Raw genomic sequence first — 14,734 nt, 5'->3', positions numbered from 1 at the left:
GTAGGTCAGCCCCTAACCTGTACTGCTAAATGGGGTTATTTCTACCCCAGTGCAGGACCCTGCAGTTGCCCTTGTTGAACTTCATGACGTTCTTCTCTGTCCATATCTTCAACCTGCTGAATTCTCTCTGAATGGCAGCACAGTCCTCTGGTGGTATCTGCCACTCCACCCAATTTGGTATCATCAGCATACTCTGATCAGTAGCTTAATCTTTCTGCCTGAGCTTTTTGGAACATGTTATTTAAAACAATTTATATAAGGTAACTAATGAAATATGAAAAGGACAAACCATGTAAGACTTCCCTTTTCCCATATCTGTATTCATAATGTAAAATTTATCAGAGAAAATATGGAAAAACAGTAGAAGAATTAATTTAAAAAGTGTTATAATTTGTAGATTTAGGGACAGGGAAATAAAATGTTAAGTTCAAAGAGATGGTGTAATAGCTGAGAGTATGTATAAAGGCAAGGGTGACACAGATTTTTTGCTTTAGAATTTCTTCCTTTTTTTCTTCCTCTACAATCACAAATTCAGACTTGAATCCTCAGTGCACGTAAAAGATGTTTTTTACTATACAATAAGAAATATAGTACTGAATTGCCCCTCTTGAATTTCAGTGTGCCAAAAATTTGAAAAGATGTTCATTTCTATGAACTTTTCCCATCCTGTTAGTGAAGTAGTAAATAGTCATGACAAGTACACGAGGAATGTTGGACATTAGAAAAAGAAACAGTAAAAGAGATTAGACTGGGATTTATGACTGCTCCATGTGAAAGTTAGTATGTTTATTATGTAGCTATCAGAAATGGGCTTTCCACTGTTCTGTTTGTAATATTTAGTAGTAGTTAGCTCTTTTTAGCCCAAGATTTACAGAAGAATGAAAATGCTGGCTATGAACTACGGGCTGGGTCTTATGAGCTAGCAAATCAGTATTCCAAGTAATGTACAATGCATATCCTTTGTACTTTGCCAACGCTAGTTAGCAATCTTCACAGCTGGAATAAGATTACAGTGTTGAGGTAATGCTATTGTATGACACTAATTAACTGTAATAAGTGTACTCTTCCTACAGAATTTTAGTTACTACTGCCATCTAAATTTATTTAACAGTACTAAATGTCTTCAAAACTCTGCATGTTTCTTTTAAATGTATATACTGATGTTAAAAAAAAAAAAAGTCTTTGTGTCTAGTCTTCTATATCATAGTAATCACTGCAATTGTTTCTTCCTCTAGGTGTTGATCTGCAGGTTTGTACTTCCAAAAATCCAACATGCTGTACCAAAAAGATGGAGGAAAGATATCAGACTGCAGCAAAGCAAGACATCCAGCAAGTGCTTCAAACATCTAGTGCTACGTTAAAATTTTTAATATCTCGTAATGCAGCTGCTTTTCAAGGTAAGACTTTCTGCTTTTTGTTTCCAAACTTGTTCATTTTCATTTTTGGTTAGTTTAGGTGTGCAATTTGCCTGTTAATTTTCAGTTCTAATGGAAATACATGGGTGTTTTGTTCTTGAGATACATTTCTGGGATCAAATTTTGTTCAAGTTATATAGGCTTTTGAGTTTTCAAAAAAAAAAAAAAAAGCTGTGACTTGCTAAAAATGAGGGTTGGAATCTCAGTTGTTCTAATGCATGATGGGAACCTATCTGGCAAATTAGGAATTGTTTGGGCTGTTGGTGTAATTGTGTTCAAGCAATTTCCCTACATACCACTCAGTTTTCTCTGAATTTTTATGGCATCAATTAATACAGAAATTGGTCAGGAGCTGGGAAAATGTGAGAAATAGTGGCAGTGTATGGTTTTATGTGATGGAAGGGGATATTGAGTTCACACACGTTGAGGACAGAGTCCTACCGTCTTGTCATTCTCCTATTAATGGGTACTTATGGCCACTTGGATGAACAGGATAAGATGTTAACTTTGTACAAGTTTAGGAAGTTGTCCTTCTGGTGACTGCTAAAATGCATTAGCAGATGGACTTAGCTTTAATGGCCATTTCATGATCATAACTCTGAAGTCCATAGGCCTTCACTTTTTGAAGTTTGGGTATTGGCTACTGCTAAATATGAGTTGTTCTCTGCCTTCTGGAAGCATTGCTGTTTAGTCTGCCTAATACAGCTGCATATGGCTGTCATGTTCAGGACATCACCGGTAAAATGTACAAAGAAAGCTTTCACTCACTGTTTTCTGCCTCCATTCTTCCTCTCAACTTCTATATATTAGCCTTTTTTTGCACCGTGATATGCTGTACTGGATCCAGGGCTGTAGACTTTGTAGAACTCAGGAACAACCGTACTTTCCTTAAGTGAGGGCTGTGTTCTCTACTGTGGATTTTCTTCTCCTTTCCTCCAACCCTAGGAGAAGAAAAATCAGAAACCAAAAAAAACCCTTAAATATCTAGGTGATTTACTTGTGCAATCCCAACATTTCTCAGTCTTGACAAGAATTGGGTTTGAGTGAAATGTAAGTGAAGTGAAATCGGGACCTAGAAACTGCATTTCTGTTGCTTTTACATCCTGAGAGGTCAGTATGTTGGATATTTTCAGTGTGTGTGTAGAATGCATACCTGCCTCTGTAGTTGAGTTCTCCTTGAAAGACTGGAGTATGCATGTCTTTAAGGAGAAATTATTGTTTCCCTCATGTACAATCTTAGCAACTATTCAGAATTTGGATTCTAGGCTCTTCTTAGCTGTTATGGTTTTGTGATTTTTTGTTGTCGGTATTCCACATCTTTACATCATGTAAGGTACGGGCAGTTAAAGAGTTAATTCCCTGATTACTGCAAACTACCTTTTTTGGTGTGGCCCTCTGAGGGGGAGGGGAGGAGGTGCACTCCCCAGGGGTCTTTGCGTTAATGGGTGGGTAGTGAAGCCGAGGGGGAGACGCGGGGTCTGTTTCTTCCTGCCCGGCGGAGAAAGCAGGTGGTCCTCCTGCAGTTTACTGTGTAAGATTTTCAGCCTGTAAACTCTCTAATATAATTCTACTAGCCTCATTTTGATATATTTAGTAAAGTTGGTTGTTCCTCCTCAGATTGGTGCCGCTTTTTTTCTTTTTCCCTCTTTCCCTTTGTCTTCCCAGGTGGCGGCTCCGCGGCTTCTCTGCCGCTTTAGCCACCGGACCGCCCGGGGGCTGGCCCTTATCGCCGGCAATTTTTTTTTCCTTTCCTTCCTCTTTTTCTCGTTTTTTTTCTTTCGGACCTGTTCCCCTTGTCACGGACGCAGACCCTTAGATAATACCGTGACATTAGCTTATAAAATTTTTAATTGTATTATCTGCAAGTTCAGGAAGGCACCATAATCACTGATTTAGAGGCTAATATGGAATGTGTGCGCTTATTAACTCTCCCAGTGATACCATTTTACGGTATAGAAAGGAACCAAAAAAGAATTAGTGATTATTTATCTTCCCAATAGAGCGATAGTTTGAGGTCTTCCTAAGGGTTACATTCTTTCATCTTTTATTGAACACGCATGAGTAGTGCTTGTTGCTGGAACCCAGGTTGTCCTTGGGTTGCTTATGAATGTGGCAGCCTTTTACCAAAATAGTGGACTTGGCAAGTATACCTGTGGGGGGAAAAAAAAAGGTAATAAATGGTATTGTTCACGATGTCGTTTTCTGACAATTTACTACTACAGAGGAAAACTACTGCATTTGTGATGTAAGCTCTAGAGTGTATTGAATCACAATGCCCTAATGCAGTTTCATGTTTTTTTTTTCTTTTTCCTGTAAAATTTTCACTACATCATACATTCAGAGTTGAGTTTAACCTTGATCAGAGTGAAGTGAATAGACATAGGTTGTTTAAAGTCATAGTGAACTTGCTGCATTTAAATACGATAAAGCTGTGGCCAGTAGCTAAAGGAAATCATATGAACTAAAAGATCTGTTGAAACCTTCTGAGCTGCTTTCTCTGGTAGCATGGTGTAGTGGAAATGCTGACTCATGGCCTGAAGCAGTGATTGAGCACCTGGTGAGAAGGCAGGGCCAACCCAGGGGAGCTCAGGTGCAAGCAATGCACCTGAATGACAGGAAAGGTTGGAGCCAGGATCCACCCCTTCTCAGACCTCATTTAAGTGTTAGCAGTGGAGGGAAGGGTGTTTCTTGCTGGAGATCCTTGCCTACCTGAGGCATTCCAAAGGTAAGCAGTTCTTTTCCTTCATTTCTGTGGCTGCTGCATTTGGGCTTGTTCTCATTTGCTGTAGCTAAGGAATTTGCTATCCCGCTATTATCATGGTACTTTCCATCCCATTATAGCATTACATATGCTGAGTCATAAGAAACAATGGAACATCTGTTCATCCAAATATGGATTTGGTGGGTGGACTGTTCAATGGATGAAGAACTGGCTGCAGGATTGAGTCCAGATAGTGGTGGTAAATGGCTTAATGTCTGGATGGAAATCGGTGATGAGTGGTGTCTCCCAGGTGTCAGTGCTGGGACTGATACTCTTTAATATTTTCATCAGTGTCGTTGACAGTGGAGTCAAGTGCACCTTCAGCAAGTTCGCTGATCATACGAAGCTGTGGGGTGTGGTTGACATGCCAGAGGGACCTGCACAGGCTTGAGCAGTGGGCCCAGGTGAACCTCATGGGGTTCAACAAATCCAAGTGCAAAGTCTGTACCTCGGTTGAGGCAACATCCAGTAACAATATGAGCTGGGGGATGAAAGGATTGAGTGCAGCTCTGCTGAAAAAGACCTGGGGGTACTGGTGTATGGGAAGCTGGACATGAGCCAGTAATGTGGCCTCACAGCCTTGAAAGCCATCTGTATCCTGGGCTGCATCAAAAGAAGTATGGCCAGCAGGTCGAGGGAGGTGATCTTGCCCCTCTACTCTGCGCTGGTGAAACCTCACCTGGAGTACTGTGTCTAGATATGGAGTCCTCAGTACAGGAGAGACATAGATCTGTTGGAAAACATACAGAGAAGGGCCACAGAGGTAATCCAAGGGATGGAACACCTCTCCTACAAGGATAGGCTGAGAGAGCTGGGGCTGTTCAGCCTGGGGAAGAGAAGGCTGCAAGGTGATAGCGGCCTTTCAGTATCAAAAGGGGAACTATAGGAAAGAAGGGGACGGATTCTTTAGCAGGGTCTGTGGTGATAGAACAAGGGGAAGTGGTATCAAGCTTAAAGAGGGTAGATTTAGGTTGGTTATAAGGAAAAAGTGTTTTACAGTGAGGGTGGTGAGGCACTCGAACAGGTTGCACAGAGGGGTGGTGGATGCTCCATCCCTGGAGACAGTCAAGGTCAGACTGGAGGGGACTCTGAGCAACCTGATCTAGCTGTGGATGTCCCAGTTAATTGTAGGGATTTAGACTGGGTGACCTGTAAAGATCCCTTCCAACTCTAAGGATTTTGTAATTCTTCTAAAACTAAATCTGCTCTGGCACTGATTCAATTGTTTTCCATTTGTAAAGTTTTCTGAAGAATGATTTAGAGATCAGAAAACTCTTTCAGCAGGAACTGCTGTATTTCACTTGAGGTTTCAAATGATACATTGCGCTGTAGGTAATTTGAGATGCAAAGAGCTGCTTTGAAATTCTGACAGCTTTCTCTTTCTTGGCTCTGTAATCTTTTTTTTATTTTAAGTGTGATATAAATGAGATTCGACCCAAGTACATGTGAATTGCAACTTCCAGTGAAGTTAAATGAAACTCACTGTATTAAAAGAAAGTGGACAGACTGAGACCCAGTTTTCACTTCGTTGAATTATTGACAGATGAGGGTCTCAAAAATGTGTCTGGTTTGCTGGAGTTATGTACGTCTTTCTGTTGCCCTGTAGACTTAACCTGTGGCCACGGTGGTGTTACCTTATGGGGCCAGGAAAAGAATTTTAGAATCTTAGAATGATTTTGGGTTGGAAGAGGCCTTAAAGATTATCTAGTTCCAACCCCCTGCCATAGGCAGGGCTGCCACCCACCAGCTCAGGCTGCCCAGGGCCCCATCCAGCCTGCCCTTGAATGCCACCGGGGATGGGGCATCCACAGCTTCTCTGGGCAGCCTGTGCTAGTGCCTCACCACCCTTTACCCTGAGTAAAGATTTTTTTTCCTAATATCTAATCTAAATCTCCTTTTACTTTAAAACTATTCTCCCTTGTTCTATCACTACACTTCCTGATAAAGAGTCCTTCCCCATCTCTTCTGTAGACCCTTTATGTTCTGGAAGGCTTTGCACAAGTCCTCGTAGATTACATCAGTTGTTGTTGTTTTATTTCCACCAACACTGTAACTCCAATGTAGTAGACCACCAAATTTGTCAGACATGATTTGGCTTAGTGAAGCCACGTTGGCTGTCACCAACCAACTTTGTTTTTAAAGTGAATTAGTGTAGTTTCCAGGTGGATCTTCTACATAATCTTTCCAGGCACGGAGGTGAGACTGGCTGGCCTGTAGTTCCTCAGGTCTTCTTTATTTCCTCTTTTAAAAAAATTGGAGCTGTATTTCCCTTTGCCAGACTGCCATGAATTTTCAAGGATAAGGAGGTAGGGAATGTTAATAAAGGGTACAAATATAATACCCACTGGTTGATCTAGGGAGTAAAGCTGTTAATCTTCAGAAATCATCTCTTAACATGGTATTTTGATTCCTTTATGACACAAAAACAGGACAAGCAGTGTGCTAATGCAGTGTAGAATTGGACCCAGTATTTCTATATACACATAAAGCACAGCACTGTAGGGCTATTGTAAGTGCAGAAATCTGGAGATTCAGGTTAATACTTAAAATTTCAACAAATTTCAATTAATCCTGAGTTTTATTTCTGTTTTGGAAACAGGTCTTATTGTTCTAGAGGAATTTATTTACATTGTATCTCATTTTTATCTTTTGTATACTGATCTGCATGCACATATTCTTTGCTATGGGCGTTTCTGAGGTTTATAAACACAGGGATTTATTGGGTTTCTGTAATAACCATTTTTTACCACCTCAGTATGTTCTTAAATTATTCTTCCTTAGTGTGCACTTGTGCTTGTAGAGTCTTGTCGCAGGCTGTGCTTACTTACAATCACTTAATTGTTTTTCTGAATTATGGTAATACCTGAGTTTCAATTAAGCTGATTTAGGTACACTAGCAGTTATGCAATACTGTCATGGAAATCATCTGAAATTTCTCACTCAAATACTGGGTAAATACTAAGATTTTGTCAAAATCATGTTTTTGTTAGTACCCAGATAACTCCTATTTTGGTTTCACTCTGTGTAACAAAGTGATCAGTATAGACGTGCTAATCTAGAATTTTTATACTTTATGTAGTGCTTATACATGAGGGAAAAAACCTGCGAATTAACAAATGTAAAACATTGTTTCCTTTGGAGCCAAGGCTATAAAAGCTTGCATTTTCACAGAACTGTGGATGTCTGCTTCCTGCCTGTTCTGAAAACTCTGTGAAGCTGATGAAATATAGGAGTTTAAAAAAGACTGAACTCCAAGAGAACATGACAGTATAAAGTTGGTAGTTTAGAACAAATGTTTAGTGTTGTTTCAAAAGCCGCATTTTCTGTAGCATTTTGGATTTTCAAGTACAAGTGGAAAACGTGGTGTTCAGTAGGAGCAAATACAGAGGGCTACTTTTAATTGGGAAGAAACAGCAGAAGAAATATGAGGATTGGGGATAACTTTCTATGGATATTTTTAATAGGAAAAGTTCTTGGAATAATAATGGATCAAAAGCTGATAGAAATTAGCAGTCTCATGCTGTTGTTAAAAAGGCAACTATAGTCTTAGGATTCATAGACAGGAAGACAGCAGATAAGATTTGTGAACCAAAACTTTTCTCCTTTGCTCTGATAAACCTTGAGCTGGAAAACTGCTCAGTTTTGGGTTTTTTACTTGAAGAATGAAATGGCCCAGTTGAAAAAAGAGCTAAAGTGTACTCTGAAATCTAAATGTAATTAAAAAAAAAAAAGGACAATCCGCATTCCTTTAAAATGAGAAACCTAGAGAAGAACTGCATTATTCTTTCAAAAATATAGGTTATAAATATGTAGAAGAAAGTAGGTATCCATACATTGACATGCAGTATATATGAAAAACATGAAGTATGAATATGAAAAACAGCAATTATACTATTAAGAAGTTCATGTTCCACACAGGGAATTTAAGACATTTTGTAGTATTTATATTATACACGGTGTTATTTTTACTCCTATTTTCCTTTCAAATTGCACCTCAGGAAACCTGGCATACTACTTAGGGAGAAATAGGATTTTATACTGCATTTTTCCAAAGCTTTGTGAGAGGTATAAACAACTATATCTCTCAGCAAATATAAACTAAAATAGCCTAGTTTTAAGTGGAATTTTTAAAGTAAGATGTTTTTTTACATGTAAATCAGGTAGATATAACTGCATTTTAATTGATGTTTTTATATAGAAAACAATCTTTTCAAAACAGAAAAAAGGAATGAGGGAGGGCAGAGCTGCATCAAATTTGAATTTATCAAACAAACGCTATTATGACACAATTAAACAAATATTTTCTTTTTCCCTGTATATGTCAGTTGTTCTGAAAGTAATGCCTCCTATTTATTTCCTTGAAAACCACTACAGATACAGAGAGCACAATAACACTATTTGATAGAGCAAATACTCAGCTGCAAAACACCGTTTTTTAACATAGTCATCACCACTTGCTATACATTTTGTCAGTGATGAACAAGAGCCTGCATGCTGTGCTTATAAAAATCTGCACTAGCAGAGGTGATCCACTGTCACCACTGCTGAAACACACCACCCACCACCTCACTGTGCTCTCATGAACTGATTGGTCTCCAGAAAGATTCAGAAAGAGTCAGTAAATGTCAGTGGGTGCCCTTGTTTCCGCATGCAGGAATTCAGTGACACTGCTCTGCTTCATATGTACTTCTATGTCAGATGCCATTCTGTCAGACTGCCCCTCTGCTGCCATCTGTCACATGGCAACAACATGTAATGGAATACTAGTGGGAAGGTTCGACCTCTACTGCCATACCTCCAAGTTCTGCCTCTGACATAATGGAACAACATAATAAAATATGAGGCATTACTTTCAGGGCAGCCCTCATATCTAAATCTGTACTTCAAAAGGTAGATGATGAATAATGGAAAGAGTGTTAACCCACAAAATCTGCAAAACAGCTCTGAACAGAAAACTGGGAAGCTGGGAAGAAAATTCTCTCCCTGTAGAGAAAAGAATAAAAAATTAATGCTAAATAAGGCACATTGAATGTCACTAGAAACCTATGGTATAGCAGTGGAACTGGGCCCTGTGTAACTCTTGGCTGTAATGAAAGCTTGGGTTGTTAGATTTTGAATATTTAGATACCTACAATAATGTTTTTTGAGACTGTACTCTAATATGTGTATTATACCCAACAAAGTAACCATCCTCTGAGCTCCCCTACTCTGAAATCTTAGAGCAACTGGGACCAATGTAGCTCAAGGGTGTGATTAAGGTCTGGGAGCACAAGCAGGTTATTGAGGAATAAGCTAACATTTAAGTTTCCAGCATATCAGCTACTCAGAGGTGATTGCTTTTAACCTGAAGTGAATGAATGTTGGCTTGCTGCTCAGAGTGAGCTACTTCCCTCGTGCTGGAGTGGTAGATGGAAGATGAAATCAGTTGCTCACTCCTTTGCTTTCTATGAAGTGATTGTCTACTTTTTCTTCTTCCCCTTTTTTTTTTTTTTCCTCCTGGCGTGAGTCAGAGTAAAGTATTTGGTGTGCTGATTTTAACAGTGGTAGTGAAACAAGCCTTTACCAATATTAAACAATTCAGCTGCAGGCATGGGTAACTGTACTTCGAGCCTTGAAAGAATATTGATACATGTAGATTTCTTAAAAATTGACAAATCTCAGCTTGCATTATAGGCTTGAACTTAGATCTTTGTAGACTAGAGGAGTACTGTGTTAGATGTCTGCTGAATTTGGAGTTCCAAAGGAGAATGTTTTATATTCACTCTTTTGAGTGAATGCATTTAAAAGCATATGAGTACAGATCCCAATACAGAATGCTGGAAGTTTAATGTAGATAGCTGCATAGCAGTTTAGTGCATGTGTAGTAGCTGTTTGTGTTAGATTTCTTTTTAATAATGTCTAAAAATAAAGCAGAATTCTGAGTATAGTGGGCTGTTTTCTTGGTTACTTCTTATTTTGCATTGTGTAAGTCTAAGACTCCTTCTGCAGCTGTCTGTTCTGTGTGACTACTTAATGTTCATCATGACAGAAGAGTCATAGAACCACAGAATGGCTTGCATTGGAAGGACTTTGAAGATTATCTAGTTCTTGTCACTATCCTACCATGTACAAAGTCAGTCTCCCTCCTTTTTATGACCTTCCTATAAGGACCACAATGAAGTCTCCCTGCAGCCTTCACTTCTCCAAGCTGAACAAGTCCAGCTCCCTCATCCTTTCTTCTTATGAGAGGTGCTCCAGCCCTCTGATCATCCTTGTGGCCCTCCTCTGGACCCACTCCAACAGCTCCACATCTTTCTTTAGCTGGAGGCCTCAGACCTGCACACAGTACTCCAGATGGGCCCTCACAAGGGCAGAGTAGAGAGGGACAGTTGCCTTCCTCACCCTGCTGGCCACCTCTCTTCTGATGAAGTCCAGGATGCAGTTGACTTCTCGTGAAGTCCTTTTCTGCAGGAATGCTAAGCAAAGTGAAAAAATTAACTCCATGTTTCAGTGGTCAGGGTACTCATCTGCAACAAAGAAACAATGGAAGTTGCTGCTCCATTGAGTGTTTTCAAATGTTCATATTATCCATAGATATAGACTGCAGTAGCATAGTTTCACCTACCAGGCCTGAATCACTTTAGAGCAAGTGTTTCTCAAAGCATGCATGAAATTCTGGACTGGCTATACTTCCAGTTGTCTAGATCTCATCAATTTTGTTGTTGCCCTTTTCCATGGATCATATTCTGTCAGCAGGATTTTGAAAAGAGATAATTACAAGCTAAATGGGAGCCAACAAAGTTCTCACAAGGAGAGGAGAGATTCAATGTGAATTCCATATTGTTTTTCTCCTCCACTACCACCACTGAGATAGCTGTGGTCTGTCTGCTTGGCTTGAGTGGGATAAACTTTGCAAATTATAGCTTAAATGTCCTGCAGATCATTCTAAATATGTGGCTGAGGAAATTTTTGTCAAATGAATAATATGGTGGATTTTTTTGTTTCAGAGTATAGCGTGTCTTCGTTTCATGCTGATGTAAAATCCGGTATATACATATACATGTATTCAATTATTGGTAGATATCTAAAGATAACTGAACAAGTATTTCTTATTTATGTTGTACATAAGGTATGTAGTCTTTGTGATTTGAAGGTGAATAATTGTTATTGTTATAATTTGCAAGTTTTGTAAATGTACTGAGGGAGACTGGAAATTTTAAGGTATAGCATGGTTTTGTATAGTGTTCCTAACATAGTTTGTAATCTAATTTTCTTGCTTTTACCTGACACAGTTTTAACCTCATGTTATTTTAAACCAAGTGCTGGTAATGTAAAATGTCTGATTATCACCAGACAGAATTCAATTTTGTCACTCCTTGTATGTTATTTAAAAGCAGCAAGCAAATACACTGTAAGCAAAGTAAGGCCTAGTTCAGCCGTATTAAACAGAACTTTACATTTTAATTTGCTTTTTGCTGTGTAACTGTTCTACTGAAGCTACTGCCTGGCTGATTTTGATTTTACTGTGATTGTCGGCGTTGCAGAGAAAGCTGCAAATTCAGTTTTGATCAGTACTACAAGGGACTTGATTCTTCATGACTTGTTGTAAAAAATAACCTGAAACAGCCACCTAATTTAAGAGTTTCCATTAAAGTAGAGGATTAAGATCTGTAATTTCTTTTATTCAAGGGCTTTTCTTTTACTCTGTTAATAGGTAGAAGCTAATATCTGAGGAACTTTTGTAGGAATAACCCCCCCCCCTTTGGGAAAGGTTTAGTTTTTCATTTAATATTTCCATTTTATCCATAATGGTGCATTAAGCTGGCTTTTTTCTTTCTTTTTTTTTTTACACCTGGTGATCATGAACCTGCTGTTTTCTTGTAAAGATAATGTTTTCTTGGGTATTTATTGTAATTTAAATTTTAAATACAGCCCTTGCTGCAGTCACCGTGCTTAGTCCTTACTGTGAAATAGATTAATGACTCCTGTGGTTTAAAAAAAAATAAAAATATATATATGTATTTCCTCTCACTTATTTTCCTGGCTTTATCGAACAAACTTTCAGTTACTTCTGAATAAAACTCGGAGGCAGTCATTCAATGGGCGGTACTGTGGAATTGTAACTTGAACTTCTTGGTTCTGTTACTGAGTTGCCTGAAGTATGTGCAAATAGAAATAGGGTGAAGTTAGAGGAGACCTTGAGGAGGAGGGATGGTAGCTGTAGCAAAGCAGAGGTAATGATACAATGGAGTACAGCTTTCCCAGAGGCAAAGGTGTTAGCAGCAGCTCACTGGGACAAGATTCTGGACTTAATTCAGTTGTACAACAGACATTTATCCTGTGTATTTTTAGAAGTGGAGTGTCCCATCCATCCTTCAAACCTACATTTTCAGAGATGCTGGTCCTCTCTGTCTTCTGTCGTACCTGCCAGTTTGTATAGGGTGTCCTGCATAATCTAGAGAATGGCAAACAACATTGTTTTTGATGGAAGTTTCAAGTTCACGCTCTCAGGCACCAGATGTGGGCATCTACAGCCTATGTGTGAGCTAGGGACGTTTTATCTTGTAACAACCAAAGATAAGATCAGTTATGTCTATTTTAAGTGGAGTTAAGTAGCTCTGTGTCCTCCAGTGGGTGCCTACACCTACGTTAATGGTGTACAGTTTTTACTAACGTATGCTGTTACGGAGTATATCTATTATAAAAGCAAGGGACTCAGTAATATTAAGGTCTTTCACAGTGTAACCAATACAGTCACTAGAGCCTGGGGTGGGAAGGAGAAAACAAATGAAAAAGTATTTCAGACTGCTGCTCATCATGAACATCACATTTCTTGAACTAGATACAGAACAGACAAGGTAGCGGGGGAAAAAAATCAGATTTGTACTTCTAACTACATATTTGCTTCTGTAGCTGAGATAGTTCTTTGATACCCCACTTCTTTCTCTGCAGTTGCTATGGTACCTAATGCAACTGGAATAGGAGTGTACTGTCAGACAGATTTGGGAAGATGCACTTAGTCTGAAGCATTTTGCATCTCTTTTTAAAACTCAGTTCCTCTCATGAAAACAACCAAGAACACTTATACAAGTCACTTAAATAATTAAATATATCCATAGATCCATGCCAGTTAAAGATCTTTAAAAAATGTCCAAGCATCAGCTTATGTGAGTACACAGATCAAGGCAATCAACCAGGGAATGGATTAATAAAAATGAAATTAAAAAAACTAGCAAACCAGATTGGAATAAATCATAAAAGTCAAAGCTCAGGGAAATAATGAGAGAAGTATAGAATTTAGAGAATTGGAGTGAAGGAAAAAGAAAAGTCATAGTCCTTCCTTGAAGAGATTACAACCTAAAATGAATAAATAACAGAAGGGAAGGGAAAATTTAAAGACTATCAACATTTCTGTGTATCCAGTTAATCAGCTGGTTGTCTCAGAGAATCCACGAATTTGCTTTTCCACTCTTCAAGTGATATTGTTGCTTTGAGGGCTGCCTTGAAAGTAATGCCTGATATTTTATGTTGGCCCACAATGTCAAAGGTGGATGCTGGTGGTATGGCAGTAGAGATTGAACCTTCCCACCAATGTTACATTTGGTTGCTGTGTGACTGATGGCAGCAGAGGGGCAGTCTGATCAAATGGCGCATGACATGAAGTGCGTATGAAGTGAAGGTGCGTCGTTGAATTCCTCCATGTGAAATAAAATGGCTCCCATTGACATTCACTGACACTTGCTGACCGTTGATGGGGACCAAGCGGTGGATGTGAGCACAGTGAGGCAGTGGGTGGTGCATTTCAGCAGTGGCAACAGTGACAGTGGGTCACCTCTGCTGGTGCAGAATTTTACAAGCAGAGCATGCAGGCTCTTGTTCATGGCTGTTGAAAAAACATAGTGAATGATGGTGACTATGTTGAAAAATGGTGTTTTGTAGCTGAGAATTTGCTCTTATCAAATAGAGTAATTGCACACTCTGTATCTGTTGTAGTTTCCAAGGAAATAAATAGGAGGCTAAGTCTAAGCCAAACAGTCTCAGATCTCCCTGCCTTTCATTGTATTAGTGATGCTCCTGTCTCTTCATCATCTTCATAGGTCTCTCTCCATAGTTGTTGCACTGTCCCTGTTAGCACATCTCTCTTATACTGGGGAGCCCACAGCTGGACACAGTATTCCAACTGTGGCCTCAACAAAGCTGAATAAAAAGGAAGGTTCACCTCCTGCAACCTGTTGACAACATGCCTCTTAATACAGTCCAGGAGGCTGGTGGTGGCCTTTGCTGCAAGGATACATTGCTCAGCTAGGTTTCTATCAGGACCCCCAGGGCCTTTTCTGCAAAACTGTTTCCCAGCCAGCATCAGTTTGTCCGTGGGATTCATCATCCCTGCGTGATGAATTAGGCATATGCCTTTGATAAACTGTACAGATTTCCTGTTAGCCCATTTATACTGCCTCCTGTGTTGAGATTATATCATTTCCATAATGATAAAAATTTTCATGTGACTTCACAGTATTAAACACATGAAATTCTTACCATGCTTTAATGTTATCTCAAGTACAAGAAGATGTTTTAAATG

At 39.2% G+C, this 14,734-nt stretch overlaps 1 protein-coding gene across 1 annotated transcript in view; it reads left to right on the top strand.

Annotated features, from left to right (window-relative positions):
- The window catches only part of GPC5 (glypican 5), a 361,698-nt gene that overhangs the window by 9,791 nt on the left and 337,173 nt on the right, over positions 1-14,734 (top strand). Inside the window, exon 2 of the mRNA XM_021416707.1 lies at positions 1,236-1,397. Within this exon, the coding sequence (XP_021272382.1) occupies positions 1,236-1,397 (162 nt within the window). The remainder of the gene's footprint in view (positions 1-1,235; positions 1,398-14,734) is intronic.

Source organism: Numida meleagris, chromosome 1 (assembly GCF_002078875.1).
Source record: "Numida meleagris isolate 19003 breed g44 Domestic line chromosome 1, NumMel1.0, whole genome shotgun sequence".
NCBI lineage: Eukaryota > Metazoa > Chordata > Aves > Galliformes > Numididae > Numida > Numida meleagris.
Note: the sequence above shows the minus strand (reverse complement) of the source record. Positions and strands in the feature narration are given on the sequence as shown.